This window comes from Aythya marila (assembly GCF_965140915.1).
Source record: "Aythya marila genome assembly, chromosome: 4".
Taxonomy (NCBI): Eukaryota; Metazoa; Chordata; class Aves; order Anseriformes; family Anatidae; genus Aythya; species Aythya marila.
The window spans coordinates 27,003,394-27,023,228 of record NC_139045.1 but is presented as its reverse complement, the minus strand read 5'-3'; the positions used below and the strand labels follow the sequence as shown (position 1 = coordinate 27,023,228).

At 34.3% G+C, this 19,835-nt stretch overlaps 1 protein-coding gene across 1 annotated transcript in view; it reads right to left on the bottom strand.

Moving 5' to 3' along the window:
• SPOCK3 (SPARC (osteonectin), cwcv and kazal like domains proteoglycan 3) overlaps nucleotides 1–19,835 on the bottom strand; it is a 194,705-nt gene that overhangs the window by 109,125 nt on the left and 65,745 nt on the right. The window contains exon 4 of the mRNA XM_082759052.1: nucleotides 585–699. Within this exon, the coding sequence (XP_082615178.1) occupies nucleotides 585–699 (115 nt within the window). The remainder of the gene's footprint in view (nucleotides 1–584; nucleotides 700–19,835) is intronic.

The window sequence follows — 19,835 nt, the reverse complement described above, 5'->3', positions numbered from 1 at the left end:
TGCCACACTGAGACTTACATAAATAGAGGATCTGGAACTGTTCTTTCCCTTCACCACCACCACCTCCACGTCCACCCACCCTCCACCAAAAAAAAAAAAAAAAAAGTAAGAAAATGGTAAGAATGAAAATCTGCATTCTGATTCTGGAATAACTATCATATGTTCCTTATATTTAGTCCAATGCAAAACAAGAAGGCATAGAAGAAAAAAAGGCACACTATATAAAAGTTTAACAGTTTTGAATTCTCTAGCCTCATATAAGAAGTGAAAAAGTCAAAGCAATGCATAGCAGCAGGACATTACCACAATCACAACATTTATTTGGTACTGCACAGTATTTCCTTAAGTATATTTGCATCAGCAGTTTGTGATATTTACATATGTACGCCCTCTAGCTTACCAGCCTATTAAAAAAAAATCAAATATTAAACAATCTAATCAAATTATGCATACATAATTACTTATAAAAATCCACTGCTTTCATGTTGTTAAATAACTAAACTAATTATAGTATACTTATGGTTTACAGTCAGTCATGAACACTGTTAAAAATGTCTATAGGATTAACTTTTAAAAGTATTTACCTGTGTGTAAGCCTTCGGTGACTAATGCAAACAGCAGTTTGTTGATCCTGTGCAACACAGACCTTATGGCGACTACATTTCATCTTTAAACATGGATCTTTAGCCGGATCTAAAGCTAAAAATAATTTTAGAAAATTGTTAACAATTATCTAGAAGCATGCAATTAAAAAAAGAAATACAGCACACACAAAACCCACCAAGTACATGGAGGAGGGCTGGCCTGATGTTTGTACAGGATGCCGAAAGGAAAGGCTCTGATCTTCATCAGGATAAAATGCAGCATATTCAATAATGCAAAATGAAACTGTACAAAATTCCTTAACAAGGAAAACAGATCTTCAGGAATCATGCATATTCCTGTATGCTCTCATACAATACCACTGCTATTTATTTATAAAAATACTAAGTATCCTACGCAACTCTCTCCTTATCAGGGTTTGTAACAAAGCCAAAGGCTGGTGGTTTTCACTGTAGTTAAAAACACTCTTGATATTAAAATTTGCTGAAGACTTTTAGGAATCCTGCACATCCGTTTTGTCATTCAAAGCACTAATTTCTAAACAAAAATGCTTTGAATTGGATTCTGTTGCCTTCAGTTCTCCATTTCAGTGACATCACTTCTAAACAGAATTAGGTTTGTAGTTGATATAGTTCTAAAGCTGTAACGCATCTGAAATGACAACAAAACAATATGACAAAAGGACCGGCAAATGGCATTTATCAGCAGTTTGGAACATTTGTTCATTCAGATGTTGGCTGCCACATCTCCCACATACAAAATCTTTGTAAAAGCTGTAAACCAGAATGCTAGTTAAAAAAAAACGTACTTCTTAATCCTTTTCATGTCATTTCTACCATGAAGTAACATGTACAAAGCAACATTGTATAATAATAATTCAGTGAGACACAAATAGTAATATGCTGGTCCATTGCAAATTAACACAGAGAAGAGGAAAAGCATCCATTGGCTAAATTTAGCTGCTGTGTAGCTAATAAAATTACTCACCACCATGTTCTTTGTAACAATTGCCACTTTCTCACTGTAATCCCCAAATACTGGTATTTCTACCGTAAAAGTAGTTTCTCTTTCCTGCTAAGATACAGCTGAGTTTTTACAACTGAGCATTCTTAATAGGTAAATAATGACAATGTCTGAATTTACTCGGAAATTATAACTCAGATGAGATTCAAATAAAAGAAAAAGTATATTAAAATATGCAGATGAGTGATTTGTATGAGTACCCCAAGTCATGCTCCTGACACTGATCAACTCAAAGTCTGAATCAGCATTTTCTAACTTCTGAAGAGGTCTTACACTCAATCTAAAAAGCACTGTTAGAAGAAGGGAGGAAAGTTAACCAAGAAGGATGGAAAACCAAAAGCCTGAAAGCAACAGAGAATGAGACACATGTAATAGAGAAGAAATAGTAAAGCCAAGGCAATAAGAAAATAAAATTAGAAAGAAAATAAAGATAGGGTAGGAATACAAATATGGCAACAACATCAGAGTTCTCAAGATGTAGCCTTCTGTAAAAATAAATTCTGCCTGCAATATTCTAGCTTCCTTATTTCTGTTTCTTTTGTAGCTCAGTCTTTCCTCTTTAATACACCCTCAGCTTTGAACTACACTTTAAACTACAAATACTAATTTCTGGGTATAAAACTAAAAAAGCCAGACACTCCTTTTCATTACTTCGGATTAAATTTGTGTAGCTTATTTCCTGACTAATCATGTCTACATGACAATACAGTAGATTCTAAAATTTCAGCCAATATTCACTCTCACCAGAAAAAATAAACTTTTCCCTTCTCTGATCTCCACAGTGTTTTTCAGGTAGATCTAAATATTCCCAAACTATTTTTTTATTTTTTTTTTTATTCCTATGGACATTCTTCTCTTACATGGAAGGCCTTCCCCATCTTACCCCATTTTTTTACTTTTTTTTTTTAATTTGCATTAAACACAAAACCAAAACAAACAAACAAAAACCTAAGAAACTATATACCAAACCCTAGCTTAAAGAAAGAGTACTGAAAATCCTAAAGGGCAAATTTCAAAATCAAGTAAAAAAATCTATAAACAATTAATATTCAGTTATCCTGTGTTCACCTTCACTTAAGCAGATTACTGTCCAGCGTTCAGTTATATTTCAGAAATGCTTTCCCCTTGTTTTTCACATTTGTTTATAAAATGTGTATTTGCATACATATTTTCTGAAAGGAAGGTTATATTCCTGTGTTCTTTGTGATCAAAAGTAAACTTTTAACCACAACTTCATTTAAACTGCTAAGTGATATTAATATATGGCTGACAAAGCATGCACCCAGAAAACAAGACCAGGCTGACAGTTACAGTTTTAATATGTAATTTTTGGGGGGCTAAGCAGGATTAAATACAGTTTAAATGGTGACTTTTTCAGTTTTATTTCCTTCTTAACAGTATATTCAGCTGTACAAAATATATACATTATATTATTAACAAAGGAGAAAAGTGATGGAATCATTAATATAACAGTAATTCAGTGCAGATTGAAAAGAAAGATTTCTTTAATTACAGCTTAATACATACAGGCAGATGCATTCCTATTCCAGGTATTTTATTTCTGCTGCAAAACAGACAGAAATTCACAATGAGCCATCCAGCTGTAGTTAATAACTCTGATTACAACAACTCTTAAACCAGTGGTAAGGAAATGCAGCGACAAATGACTAGAATGACTGAATTAGAATACTAGAATTGGAGTTCAAATTAACAAAAGCATACTCAGTATCCTTCAATGTACTTTGGGTTTTAACATCCATGGAAAATACTTTCTCTCCTTTAAGTCAAGCAGAATGTAATGTCACTCCCTAATGAACATGAACAGATTATCATTTAATGTACTGCTCAAGCACCTCTTCCTAGAAAGTTCTCTGATGGAGACACTACAGTAGCAATACCTGAATATGACTCTGACATAGTTTCAGGTAAATGTTTTGTAAAACTGCATAGGTTTTTGAAATAAAAACACATTAGCAAGAAGAAATATCTGGAATCATACAAGGATGCTGAGTCCCAGTATCAAGTAGAAAACGTGTTTCAGGAAAAGGGATGAATGGGGGAGATCACGCAAGTGTTCTTTAAATCAAACATGATTTAAATGGTTATTTATTTTCCTGAGTTCTTGGGACTCTGAAGATGTATTTTGATAATTCTATCAAAATTTATCAAGCTGTAACATGTCTTTCTACAGGCAGGACCCAACTTTATAACCAAGAGATGGTACTATCACTTGGCCTTTATGACAACATAAAGATGGATATCAAACTAGGGGAGAAGACCTCTAATTTATTGTTGAAATCAAAATGTTTTTATTCCTAGGGGGGAAAAACAAACAAACAAACAAACAAACCACCATTTTAAGGTTTTAATATCCAGTGGAAGTCCTAAAGATCTAACCAGGAGATCAAATGAAAACGGCCTAGAAAATGGCCTTGACCAGGTAAGTGACAACAGATGAATAAGATGAATATGATAGATTTTGAAAAAGAAAAAAAAAAACCTGCTTGGAAGCAGTACTGCTGAGTACTGATACTCCGTTAGTTTCCTTATGTATTTAACAGTTTCCACCAAAGATAAACCAGATTGTTCAGAATTCTGTGTTTAAAAGAAAAACATTTCTGAGGATCACTCAATCACAAACTGCACCTTGTAAATTAAAGATAGCAACGGGTATAAATTGCTGAGAACCTAGTATTAGAAATCAGTTCTGCAGAGGCAAAAGACTGGCCTAACATCTTTGTATGGCTTCAGAGAAATGAAGAATGATAAGGAACTTCAGACACCATATCTACCAATTAGGCATTGAGGAATACACCATTAACTTCTCAAAGGCAGGTCTTTGTCACTAAGAGTTGACTGAAGAGTCTGATGGAGAGAACTATATTGGGCATCTCCAAAGCGAACCACTCCCTGGGCTAGACTGGGCACTCTCCTACCAAAGGCTATCATATACCAAAAGGAATGGAAGGCAGGGGATATAACCTGTTCCAAGGCCCATCCAAGCCTTACAGTAACAATTTGACCTTTGAGTATTTACTGACTCTGTGTTTATGATGCCCTGGATGAAAATCTTGAGCAATTCCAAGTGCACATTTTGCACAATCACACATTTTTAGTTTATAACGTGCTTTATAAAAATGAAAAAGTAAAATAAACACAAATTACATTAGTAATTTGCACAACTGTGAAAGGACTAAAATAAATTAGATGTTTATAAAAACAGACATTTCTTTCTGTAAAAACACACATGAAACAAAATAATTACAAAAAAAATGTTTTATGTCGTATTTGAAGTAGACAAAGCACACACATGGACATTTTTCATGCAAAATGATAAACCACAAGAAAAACAGTTACTAAAAACATGGTCTTAAGTTTTTCATGCTGAGTAAGAACTGGACTACCATTACACTGCAGGGACATACCTAAGACCTGTCTCCACATGGAGTCATCCTAAATATCTTAAACTACTATGAAAATACATAAATTTATTCCAGGGATTCTAGGGAAAGTATCACTGATGTAATGTAAGCTTATAAATCAGTCAAGTTAACTTAGAAAATATATGGCATTAAGTCTTTAATTCTTCACTGAATCTTTTAGTATTTGCTGACAAAATGTGCCTGCATTACCCCACCTCACTCCAAGTATGCAGTCTTGCACTAGCAACAAAACACGCTGCTTTCAACTTCTGCTAAAATAGGCAGCTATAAAGCTGCCTAATGCTCACACTAGAAACATCATAAGTGTCAAAATCCCACTGTGGAACAATTTTTGCATCCCTCAGTTATTTTCTTCAGCATGAAACAGACATCAATCTGAGTCACTTTCACTAAATTATCATCATAATCATAAAGACTAGACACCCTTTTTTCATAACTGAAATGAAAACTTAGATCGTACAGCATATTTATACTGTCACTAAAAATAGGTGATGGCTCCTGTATGATGAAGAGCCTCTAGAACTTAGCAATATGTTTGTTTATGGCTTGCCAGAAATCATTTCTTTATTTGTGGCTATAGTGTATCAGCTGACATCCTAGAAGATCAGATATGAACAGCTTCTAAAAATATAGGTCTGATCTTAGTTTCTTAACTTGGTAATATTCAGCTTTATTTAGCTCCTAATATTCAGGAAAAAAATAGGTTATTTGCCTATATGCATATTTAACATTTGTCCTTATATTTTCCTAAATTAATACCAAACGCAGTGGTAATTAAATTTCAGTAAGTAGAAAAATTTCATTGCCACAAAAACAATTACAAAAGTATAAAATGCTTGTAATGTATAATTTTTCTCCAAGAAATTATATTGTTAATTAAAAATAATTTGTGCTTTGCTGAAAAGCTGTGGAACAGAATTAGGTTTGCTTGGTGACTTTCATAGATGGATATGGATTTGTTATCCTCACATCCTAAGGAAGTAATTAATATTCTGAAAAAAATGATTCAATTATTACTAATGGATCTATTTATTTATCATTCAGATTTGGAAGAGCAGTGCAGGAAAGCTTCTCTCCATCTCTTCTCTAAGTTAATTTCCAGCTAGTGCTCCTGGAAACTGACATTATCCAGATCATGTTTATTGGGAATATAATAGGAAATCAAGATTAGCAATACATAAGATAGGAATCCTCTTGATAAGAGCTCCATGTTAAAAGCCACGGTAAAGTACTAGTATCTCACAATCAGACATATTGCCAATTTTCCATAACCAGCAAAAAGAAATGGGAGGGGAAAAAAAAAAAAAAAAAAAAAAAAAAAAAAAAAAAGGTTAAAGGGCGAAGTTTTCAGACCTAATGTCTATTCCCCTCCTCTGAAGTTCAAGATTTGTTTCAGGCATGCAGAAAAAGAACTAGATGGACTTTTTGGTTTAGTAAAATCACCAAAACCTATGTTATGTTTTGAGCAACCAATGAATGGTTCGATTCCTTTACTTTAAGAGGCAAGGGACAGAAATATAAATTAGTTAAATAAAATATTAATAATTAGTCATATGCCTAAGCTACAACCCATGGCAGACAGACATCTAGAACAGATTGATTCATATTACCTGCTTTCATAAGCTACTTATTTCCTGAAGAAACCTAAAGACATATGGTTTTCCACTTTGAAATATGATGATTCCTCAACTCCTAAGCAGAATTTCTCACTCAGAATTGTGTTGGGTCTAGAGAGGTGAGAAAGATCCTGGCACCACAATTTCCATAAACAGCAGGGGGGAAAGCAGGATAGAGCATATAAACACTCAGCTGATATTGTCAGCTAAAACAGAATAGAGATATTTAATTGCAGTAACAGTGGTCCTTTTTTTGCCCTAATTGTATGGTGATCTGCATCCAGAATTTGCAGACATACATGCATACAGGCTCTCCTCAGACACAGATGGTTTGAATCCATACTGCTTTTCATTTCAAGAGTTTCCAGTCTTGCTATGCAACACACCTGAAACTTTTTTTTTTTTTTTTTTTTTTAATCTTTACATGAAAACGAACCATTGTACAGCTAACAATCTCAGATACGTGAATAATGAGAGAATAAACAAGAAACAGCCTACCTCCGTAACCTGATGGGGATGTTCTGAGAAGAAGAATCTTGAATTTTTACTTCTTCTCCAAGGGACTGCATTTGCCATTTAAGATTCACTAGATAACATGAAAAGGAGAATGGGTCGCTACAGCTGAACCTTCACAAAAGGAATCTTCCCATGAATCTACAACTCCAGTAAGAAGAGTAGAAAATGTTTCTGTTGGTGGCCAAGCAAGTAATTAGGAGTTTAGATTCAAACCCCTGAAGGTTACAGGCAGTCTAGAAGATTGGTTTTCAACTTGTGAGCAAATGTTTCAACAAGTACGTGTCTGTGTGCATGGAGGTTGTATCCAGCCACGAAGTGCCTGGTTTTAAGAATGCTCAGGAAATCTCCATCCTGATGAACCAGGGACAATTGTGTAAAACCTTTTATCAGGCTTATTCTCAGATGCTTTGCTGTTCCTAGCATTTTATTCTAATAAGTTCTGATACATTAGTACTGCGTGTGTCTTGCAATACCTAGAGTTAAGCTAGATGAAATTCTGATAAGCAAAGAAAACATTGAATGATGAGTTAGAACCATCTGACATAAAATAAGTACCGGCATATTTCCTTTTTGCTCACCTCTTTTGCTGCAGTAAAGTTTCAAAGAACAAGTACCAAAAAATGCATTTATTCCAACTCATAATATTGTACCTGGCAGTCTGTTGTCTTCCTCTGGAACAAGCTCACTAAATTTTAATCTTTTTTTTTTTTTTTTTTTTCACAATTTCAAAATACTTTCCTCATTCTTTCCCACTCTCTTCAAAACAGTTGTCTTCATTGGGCCACACTTTTTTTTTTTTTTTTTTTTTTGGTCATTCAAGAAGAAGCTTAAAACTTATTTGTAGATCCTAGTCCACAATCCCATGGTAACTCACAGGGGCATGGGTATGAGTGAGGAAGGAAAGTGTGTTTTTCTATTGCAGAAGCCTTGCACAAACTTCAGAAACTTCAGAAACTTTGCTCATAGAAACCTCAACATGAAATAAGGGGCAGGCAAGTTTTTAAAGAGGGTATATCCCAAGATAAACTGCTATGACATATAATTTATAGCATAAAAATGTGTCTGTTAATGAATGTGCACAAAATAGCTAATAGTAATCGTATTCTTCCTCCTCTTTTCTTTATAAAACTGTTTCAATAATCAGACTTGAAGAATATTGTACTGATTGCCAAATGGCTTGTAAACCATTACAGACCCAAAGCAACTCCTCATCATCTCATCATACATACTCAACTCAAAATACCAAAACTAATTGCAAAGCAATGAACCAATAAGAAGAAAACACTGGAGTTCTGGTTCTGAAAATTGCTTTTCACTATAACAAATTACATACGTTGTTGATAACAATGTATCAACAAAAATGTTGATACACTAAGTCTCATGTCAAAATTTTGCACTGCCACGTTATTTTCAAAGGTACCATCATTAAAAACGCAATCCCTTGGGAAAATCTTTGCCCAAGTTCCACATTTCTGTCCTGCATGCTTCATCCCAAATTCAAACTGTGCGCTTAGCAACAACCACTGGTGCCCTCCAATGGCTTTTGACATTGCGGTAGCATTTATGTACCTTCTAAATTATAAGAAATTCTCCTCCTTACAAATATTTGTGTTTCAATAACATTATCATAATATGTGTTCTCAGTAGTAGGTATTCCTTAAACACTTACAACAGAATATTCTACCCACAGCTCAAAAGTTGATATAAATGAGAAAGTCCACAAAGCAAAAGTCAAATGTTGCCCTTAGTTACACCTACACAAATTCAGAAAAGATCCTATTAATTTAAATTGCCAAAGAACAGAGTTATTTTGGACTCAGACTGATGTATTTGACAGCAGGCTAAATAAATATTCTGCTAAATTATCCAAAACAGGTATGACTAATAGAAATGCGTGTGCATACTTGGCTGGCATCATTTAAGGTTTCAGCAGTTTTAGTGAGGCACTCTTATTTTTAAATTGCAATATCCATTTCCTTGATTTGGCAGAAAGTAACTGTTTAAAGACTACATGAAAGTTCACAATAGTAATGTAGCACTACCAAGCATTGTACTAGTTTTCCTAAGAATATTAAATCATGATTTAGAGACATTCTGTTTGCATAATAACTGACTTGTGTGTTCAATCAGGAGAAAGAAATGTCTGTATTCCTCTAAGAGTGGAAAAGAAACATCTTGAAAATTCTCCCAACTATTATCTTTAAATGGTAAAATGCTTATTCTTGCAAAGCAATGTGAAATAAAATGTGTCTTGATTATTTCACTCTCTTGTACAACTGGTCAATTTCTGTATTTATTTCCATCATTTTTATGCTAAAATAATATTAAAACTTAAATCAGAATGTTTTGACTGTGATCCACTTAATTTTTAATTTAGTTTAATTTTTATTTTTTTAAAAAAGAAAAACAGCTAAAACAGAATCTAGTATATTATTCACATACAGTATCCAATACATCAGTAATACACATATATGTGTATTATAGAGAAGTTTAGCATAACAAAAATAATCAGGAAGTGTACTTGTTATAAAATTCAATGATGATCTAGACATAAAATATGTTCTCTAACAAGCCACAAAAATTGAAATCACATCCTGCAGCACAATATACAGAATACATTTTTTTTTTTCTTTTTGAGTCAGTGAAGCTTTTGCATAAATCCTGGCTTAGCCAGACCATTTATGGAAAGTCCTTTGAGCTTTAAATTACTGAAGTTAAAGGAAAATTCCAACAGGTTCAGCTTTCAGTATTTAACTACTGAAATTTAGTATTTAAGTACTGAAAATCAGTATTTAAATACTGTAGTAAATATTACAGTAAGCAGTAAATACTGCTTTTAGTATTTAAAAATATTTCACTACTAAAAAGCTAATAACCACAAACATACCAAACCTGCAAGAGTTCCAGATAGAATTAAGCTTTTCCATTTGGAAAGAGGGTGGGGATTATGAATGTAAAAAAAAAAAAAAAAAAAAAAAAAAAAAAAAAAAAAAAAAAAAGGACCTACTCCACTAGAAATTCACTTTGCGATGTTTCTTTGCAAGGTTTCTCTTGGATTCCTGGACTCATGTTTGCATGAAACATTTCTGGTCTCCAGAGTAAGTGATCCTTGTAGTTTGGAAATACAGACACCAGTACAGGTGCTCTGCAGTTACTAGCTTGCAGTAAAGAAATCTGTAACTTAGTCAGTTATGAGTATGCATCCGTGTCCTAACTCATAACTATCAATACATGACATAGCACGGAAGATGAAGAAGCTGTGTATTCCCTGTACATGGATAGGATGGAGTGGACAGTAGTTGGCAAGAACAATTCAAGCTGGGTAGCCTCAGGGAGGCACAGCGTGCAGTGCTTCAGGCAGAACATCCCACAGGGAAAGCTGGTATTTCTCTCCAAAATTAATCTTGACTCAATATAGCAATTTGAAAGTTAAGTCCCATTTCTGTATTAACAGACAAGTACAGAGAAGTGTCTAATGAATACCAGTGATAACTTTACTAATGACCTGGGTTTATTACCACAAAAAATACTTTTGGTAGTAATATTACTCATCTTTTATTTGAAATACTGATAAATTTTGCAGTTTCAGCTAAGTCCTATTTTGAAATTTTTACAGTTGTGTTTATCTATCTCACAACATATGTTCAATACACAAAGCAGTCTGCTTGTTTCCATCCATGAACACAATTTTTGTTTTTAATGTCAGTTTAAAACTCATGACTTGGAGTTGACTGTCTTGGAAAAAGTCTCAGTAATTTACAAGACCTAGCTGAATAAATTATTTGTTCACAGATGCACAGTTAAATAAAAGTATGGACGTACATGCTCCTTTCCTTTTCCATTGTTGTTTAAAATGCTTAATATATTCTTATAAAAAAAAAAAAAAAAGTAAAAAAAAAAAAAAAAGCAGGAGATCATAAAAACTGGAGAGGTTTCTGACAACTGGAAGCTAGCCAATGTCATACCTACCTTCAAAAGGGCATATGAGAAGACCCATGAAGCTACAGACCTATTAGTTTTACCTCAGTCCCTGGGAAAGGTTCTAGATAAGACTGTCCTGGGGGATACCAAAAGGCATTTAAATACCAAAGCTCTTATCAGACATAGTTAATGTGGGCTCATCAAGGGAAAGTCGAAAGTCCTGCCTTAGGAATTCAATCTTCTTCTTTGACAAGGTCACCAACTTGGTGGATGAAGACAGTGGAGATAATCTTTCTGGATTTCAGTAAGAGATTTGATACTGTCCTTCATGGCATTGTTCTGGACAAATTGTCCAACTGGGAAAGGAACAGGTTTGGGCTATACTGGGTGATGATATGGCTCAACAGTAGAGCTCAAAGGGTTGTACTGAATGGGATAACATCTGGCTGGCAGACAGTTACTGGTGGTGTTCCTCAGGGCTCAATTCTAGCGCCAATTCTGTTCAACATTTTTATCAATGATCTGGATGCAGGAATGGAATGCACCCTCAGCAAGTTTGCTGGTGATACTGGTGATTCCCTGGAGGGATGAGAGGCCTTGCAGAGGGATCTAGATACCTTAGAGAATTAGATGACTAGCAACAACATGAAGTTCAACAAAGGAAAATGTCAGGTCCTGCACCTGGGATGGAGTAATGCCATACAATGGTAAAGACTGGGAGACAAGAGAGCAGCTCTGCAGAAAGGCATCCCAGGGTGCAGGCTCATCATGTGAGCCAGCAGTTTGCCCTGGCTGCCAAGAGGGCAAACCACATTTGGGGATTCATTAAAAACAGCACAGCCAGCCAGTCAAAAGAGGAGATTCTCCCACTACATTTAGTGCTGGTGTTGTTCTGGTCTCTACAATATAAAAAGAATGTTAAGGTACTTGAAAGCATCCAGAGGAGGGCAGTAAAGCTGGGGAAAGGGCTGAAGGATATGTCCTGTGAAGACAGGCTGAGGACACTTGGGTTTTCTGGTTTGGTGAAAAGAAGGCTCAGAGGCAACCTCACTGCTCTCTAAAATTTCCTGAGGAGCAAAAAAAGGAGAGATGGAGGTGTCAGTCTCTTTTCCCTAGTAACTGAAATAAGGACACATGGGAAGGGCACAAAACTGCACCAGGGGAAGTTTAGACCAGAGGAAAAAAAAAAAAAAAAAAAACCTTTACTGAAATTCTTCACTGTGAGAGTGGTCGAACACTGGAACATGCTTCCTAGAGCAGTGGTTGATGCCCCATGCCTGTCAGTGTTGAAGAGGCATTTGGAAAATGCCCTCAAAAACATGCTTTTAACTTTTGGATAGCCCTGAGGTCGTCAGGTAGTTGCCCAACTCAGCTATTTGATAATTTTTGGATCTGTCCATTAGTCCATTCCACTGATTCTCAAATCAAATCCACTCGAAGTCCACTTAATAAAATTGTTTTTATTTACTGCTTCACGTGCAGATTTTTAGAAGAGAAGTCAAGTTGGGTTCTCACAGTTGCATGGATGATAAATAATAGCATGATTCCAATTAGTTCCCAAGATCTTCAGGAGCAATCCTGAAATCTTACACTTCTCTCGCAATCTTGTCCAGCAAAACGCAAGAAAAATGCAGGGGTTACTAAAAGGACTTTTTCATGCCGATGTCTTAGAGTACGTAACTTACTTTGTCTTCGGGTATATGTTATTTACCACATTGTAAATTGAAAATCAGTAAAAAGTTATGGATATTTCAACCAAAGACAAACAACACTGCAGAAACACACAAGAAGAAAGAATAGAACTTAAACAGAAAACATTTCTTTAATGAGGTGGCTAAATACAAATGGGTAAAAAGGGCAAATTTTAACATTGAAATGTGCTTTAAGAAGTATAATGCTTCTATTTACTTTCAAGAAAAACACATATAGCCATTTTCTTTTGTCAAACATCATTTACTAGACTTTCTTTTTCCCTCACCACTGAGCAATAATTTCAGATTTCATATTCTTGATAACTGTTAGACATTTTACATGCTTTCTTATTAAATCCCTGTTGCAAACATAAATCCACTAGACCACTAAGTAAAACTGTAAAAAATGAGCAGTCCTAATACATACCAAAACATTTTCAGGCACACAGTCCTCGGGAAATGATGGCACCTGTGACTTCAATACTCTTAGCTGGACATCACAGCCCAGTGACAGGAGTAGAAGGATTTTAAGGATGAGTCCTTCTCAGAAGAATTTTGAAGGACTAAAAGTTTATCAAGTTTGTGAAATGTGAGGAAACAATTCCAGATACCCTTTGCTCAGCATACTGCCAGTTTAAGATCTCTGCTTCTACTCAGTCACTGCAGCCCTGTGTCACATTTCCACTTTGCTGCCTTAACTATTTTGTGGATCTGAATGGTTACCTGAATCTATGATCTAGCTGGATTATTATTAAAATAAATAAATAAATAAATCACTTTTTAACTTATTTTATGATTTTCAAGATTTGATGGCACTACGGACCTTGCATCAAGAAGATGGGCTGTCAAGGGAGCAGTAATGAAGAGTTCAACTGGCATTGCTACTGAAGGCAAGATCATCTCACGAGTAGGGTTCAACCTTACTAAAAATCCTTCATATAGCCTTTGTTAAAACAGATGTAAGAATTTAGAATCCATTCAGTGATTCTTTGGAAATAAATACTGAAATAATTTGAGATCCACAACTAGAAAAATATTATCCAGTGAACCTGAGTTAAGAGCTCAGACTGCGAACCATATAGGAGAAGCTGCTTTGGCAGTGTTATCACAGTAGAGAAATTTATAAAAGAGAACTAAAGAACTACCGAAGCACAGCATTACATAACAAAGAAAACCACCATTAAAAGTGTTCTCCACATATCTGCGTAAGATCTTTTCAGCCAAAGGCTGGCTGAAAGTAATAAAAAGCAGCAAGAATTTATAACAATTCTGTGCATTTTCCAGATGATCAGAATTCCCAAACATACGTAATACCTGAAACTGAATACTGCTTACCAGATTAAAATATTAGCTCAAATAAAGGAATAGTGTCTTTTTAAGAGGACATTATGAATTTCAAAAAAACAAAACCGAGAAGCTAAGAAATTTTAATTGTAAAGAACTGCAATTTCTCTTGAAAGAGATTAATATATACCTCTAGTTTTAAAACATCAATGAGTGCATGCAGCAAGGCTAAGTTCTAGTTTTTGTAGCAAATGTAGCAAAGTTTACATCTAAATCTGATTGTTTTCAGTGTTCAACTAATGGATCTTCATTAAACTCCTTTACAATTTACCACGGCTTACAAATGAGTGAAATCAAATGGTTTTATTGAACATGATTCTAAACGTTTTCAGTTCATAATACAGAAATGTACTCACAAATTAAAGAGATGCGAATGCATGTATTTGAATATCCTTGGTTATCCAAATTGTTACAGAACTAGATAGATGAAACATAAATAGCTAAAAGACAAAGAGAATTAAAATTTGTTTGAAACTGTTTAAAAATTTTACTGCTTTAAAATGGTATCTACAATATTTCTACTGTAAACGGATATTTAATATAACCTGATATAAGCCAAAAATAACTCAGTGGAACGGTCTACAAGAAATTTTATAAATATATCTACAAACCAACTACACCTTCAGGGTGTTCATCCTCCATGGAAACGTCATTTCATATTTTTTCCATTACATGAAAATTCTCCACTGTTCCTCCAAGGTATTTCTGTTGAGCAAAGGAAAACATCCTCCACACTAAAAAAAATTACACCAATGTCTTTGTGTATGCAACTTTATTCAATAGCTACACCCCCTAAGCTCTACTTCTATCTGCCATCTAAAAATAAAATGTACTAAAAATACCTTGTATATTTTTATCTGATATAAAGGCGGTATATGAAGAAAATGTACTAATATTTTTTTGCTTTTTTATTATTTTGATAAAACATTAAAGCTACAAAATTGAACTTTGAATAGTCCAAAAAAACCCTGAAAACTTCATAATTGTTTCTAAAACCACTGAAATGACAAAAGCCACCTTTTAGCAGCAATTAAATATAAAAGAATTTCAGATTTATTCCACAAATAATACCTGTTCCATATTATTTTCTATATCCATTTCTATATTGATATAAGTAAAAGTGTATATAAATATATATGAATGTTTTTACTGTGTATCATTTAAATACATCTGTCTACCTGTATATGTCTATAATCAAAAGCAAGTTCAATGGAATCAAGTACTCTTTGGACAAATTATGTTTTAAGAAATATCACTGTTGGATTGAAACGGAGGTAATAATGTATTTTTCCTTCTTCTACAGTAACTTAAATTTTGCAGCACAACTGAATAATCAGCACTATACATTTTCAAAGCAAGGGCTAACTTCCAGGAATGCTTGTCTACTTCCATATAATAACTACTATTAATACCCATAGAACTACACAGATCTGTCTTCCTGAGCAATTTTGACATCTTAGTTATATTAACATAAGAATACATTTCAAAACATACCACACTACAGAAGAGTGAATTCAGACATTATTAAGACCCTCATTTATTACAGAACTGTATTAATTTCTTGAACCACATCCTTAAAAATATTATAACATACTATTGAGATTTGGATTCAAATTAAGGATTTGTTTTTTTTGTTGGGGGGGGGGGGGGGGGGGGGGGGGGGGGTGGAAGTAAAGACATATTATCCATACATAGGAAATCTATGACAATCTTAGAAACAGCCACAGAAATCTTGGAAAAATAATAACTAGGTACAGATCACAAATATACAAATATATGGAAAGCACTGGTTTCTTAAAAATACTACCTGTAAATTAACATGGGCATTGGCTAAATATAATTTGTAAAGAGTCCAAGTATATTGTTGATTTTAATATGAAAATGGATATACAACATAATACATGAATATGTATAATGAGAACCCATAGATATGACTCTTGATGATATTGACAAGGAAGTACATGAGTACCAACTACCCACACCACAGACTAAAAGACAACGGCAGGGAATATAGATCAAGTGTCTGCTTAAAAGACAGCTAACAATTTGAAAACCCAGATACAAAGCTAAATATTACACCACCACCCATATTATATATAGGCAGCCTGGGGTTTATGAAGTTTAGTGGTCTTCATATTTGGCCATATATAGACTTCAAAATTTCCAAACATTTATATTTTAATTGTGTAAAGTTGCTATAACAAACCAACAAAGAAGTATTTCTGCAAAAGCGCAAATAATTCCTATAATCTACTTTTTTCATAGAAAAACAAAACAAACAAAAAACACAACTGAGCAGAACTGGCATTCAAAACTTTAATTTCAAAAAGATTTCTTGCTTATTCCATACTTTCACAGGTTTATAGGTAACTTTCTGTAAAGCCAAATACTGATACAACAAGTATAATGGAAAGATGGGAGAAAAAAAAAAAGTTTAGAAAATTATGCATTTCTCTCCTCAAACAACTTGGCTGCCCAGTTCATGTTGACAGACTACCTGCACCTCCATCAGTACTATTACAAACAGTAACACAATAGACTTGGGAAGTTGTTACTGCTCCTGTTTAGAGTTCAAACATTGTCTTTTAGTGAACAATTTTAGCTTCTTACCACAAGTTTACCTCTACATTTTAAAAACTTGTCTTTCACTTTGGAACTTTATAATCCATTCACTTGGTAAAACAGATTTTTATGGAATGCTCCAACTTGAGCGAGTAGCTGCTGCACAAAACTGAACTGCTGCACAGTAACAGAAGATCAAGAGGGAAGCCCTCGTGAAGATTCTCTACACACAGAGCTTGCCTTGCAGTCAGAATGTAAATCTAAGACTTAAGCTTACATTTGTAGTCTACTAACACTCACTTCCTCTTATCTCATTAAATACTAGGATAAAATTGTGCCGAGATTGTCACTGTTCTCTCTCTTTTATTGGTAAACACAGGGAATCCTAAGAGACCTGATTTCTTTAGAGAGCCATGAACAGTACATTCATTCCTCTTTGCATTTAATCCTAAGGAACTAACTCCTAAGGCTGCCTTACGTTGCAAGTATGAATGGTTCCTCCCACAAAACACCACACAATCACTTTTTCCATCTGAAGACACTGGTCTTGAAGTAAAAACAAGTACATAGTACTTGCACAGTTGTATTTTATTTTAATATTTTGCTATGTCTCAAGAAGTCATTTCCCATTATAACCAAAAGTACTTCTTCCAACTGTACTAAGTAATGTTATTTACTTACTTTCAAAACAACAATAAAATAACAGCGTGCATACCTCTTCTTAACAAAGAGTATCTGCATGACAATCAGAGTTTAGAATACATTTAATTCTTGGGAAACTGTAAATCTTTTGACATGCAGCTCAATTCAGTATCATTACTAAATTCAGACTAGGTGTTTCCAGCTGAGGTTAATCCACTGACAAAGACTGTAGTGGAACTTACATTGTTAAAACTGAACAGCAGTATAGTGGCAGGTAAACACCTGATGATCTTTACATGTATATAACATTTTGACAAATTAAGACAAAATTGCTTACATATCAAAAAAAAAGTTTTGGTGTCCCCTTCATTTAAAAAAAAAAAACCAACCCCAGTTAGCATTACTTTTTCTTCAGTTGCAATTAACACAGTAAAATGTGGATAAAAGATCTACTCAGCAGAGTAGTCACTCTTCAATGTTAATTTTCAGTTAACAAACATACAAAAATAGAAATGTGAACTCTGTAGGCATTCTTTTAAAATATTCACTACCCAATACACAATGCATTTCTGGTAACAAGATATGAAAAATAACCCAACATATTTTCTTCGATGGCTTGTTTGTAAATTCAGAGAAGTATTCTACAAGCATTAGCATCAGGATCCCCAAAGAGCTCAGAGTAACATAATGATCTTGAGTATTTAAAAATTTAGATCTGGTAGAAAAATCCTATTATAAAATATCTTCTGCAAAACAAACAAACAAACAAACAAACAAAAAGTTAAAAAAAAAAAAAAACCACATAACGCTTCAATTATGTGATAACATGAATCATAAGCAAAACCCCCAGCACATTCAACACAATGTCTTCTGATGAAAGATTTTGCCACCAGTAAGTCATTAATCAAATTAGAACCTATTCCTATTCTCATACCAAACACATACTTGCACACCATGCCCTTCTATCAAAAGTCAAAGAAGAAAAGGCATAAACTAAAGGTATCTTGTACTGAAGTGATAAGACTGCTTCTGAGATGAGGGTCCTTCAATGAAAAGAGGTCCTTCACTAAAAGAAGGAAACCTTTTTCATTGAGAAGTCAGAGGACCAAAGTCAAGTACTCTTTCCTAATGTATTAGTATAGAATAAGAAGACAGGTATGGTCTGTGAAACTGGCAGGTTCAAAAACATTTGGCCTGCCATGGATATAAACTAACATTTACAAATTGCCACCAAAAAGGAAGAAAATCACCACAGTTCGCACAGCAGTGATAATGTAAACGTGTCTTTCTTCCCTTGCTCTCTTTCCTCTCCCTCAACACACTAGCAAAACGAGCCTGGTGCATTCATACAGTAATCCTGAATTAAAGCAACAAAGGCATAGAACATGGTGGAAAGTCTGTCTCTAAGAGGTGTGGTTGCAATTTACCAGACAGGTGAAAGAACCAATTTGAAATCTACTAGCAAATAATTTATTTTCACTTTATCAGTATTTATTAAAAATAAAACTTTCCATGATGGTATGCCAACCTTCAAGCTTCTCTAGCAGCTCCATGGTGGAATCTTCAGTAAGATATTCAGAACAATATTCAACCACAATAAAGAAGTACACAGTCAAACAGTATATTTTCTGGGTTTTATTTTCCTACATCATACTGGCATTAGCTAAGACAATCTCTACAGAAGAATACTGTCATTCCAATTAAAACCTAACAAGCAAAGTCTCAGTCTAGTAATGACATTTTCCCATTATTCACACACAAGTTCATTTTCTTTTCATAGGTTATTCTGTGCAAACTGAACTTTGAGCCTCAACTCCTTACTACGATAGTCAGCTGCTGGGCAATGTAACAATCATTTGTACTAGACGGACCCAGAATACTACTGTTCAGTTTCTTTGCAGTATCTGCTATTATATATCACAATTACTCTCCATACTCTGTGTTGTCTTCTCATATTACAAAGCCTTCCAATTTTTTCAGTTGTTTACATTTTCTTCTTGGTCTCTTAGTTCTAACTCTTGTTATAAAATATAATTCTTCATAAATCTCCCCTAAAAGTATCCATCATGGCAAAAATTGTTTAAATTATTTAAACATTATTTTTGCAACATACTTTTATCTCAGTCTCTTGTGTGCCCCTACACTGTTTCTTCACATTTTTGCCATCGACACTACCAGAAAAGAAGACCAAGTCTCTGACGTGGCTCCTTGCAGCAATTTTTATTAGCATGATTCTTACTAGTTTCACACCATTAGTCACATACTTTGAAACAACATGCAGGAATTAGATTTCTGTGACAGTAAATATTAACTTCTAATGCCTGAGAAGGTGATATTTAATGTCAAAATTGCCTGCATTTGCTCGTATCTCTAAGGTTGAAGTTGTGCTGTAGCACTGTCTACATTCTGTATTTTGCCTCAAGAAAGGGCACAGGAACATGATAGAGATTTCCAAAGCTATCCTATAACTTCTT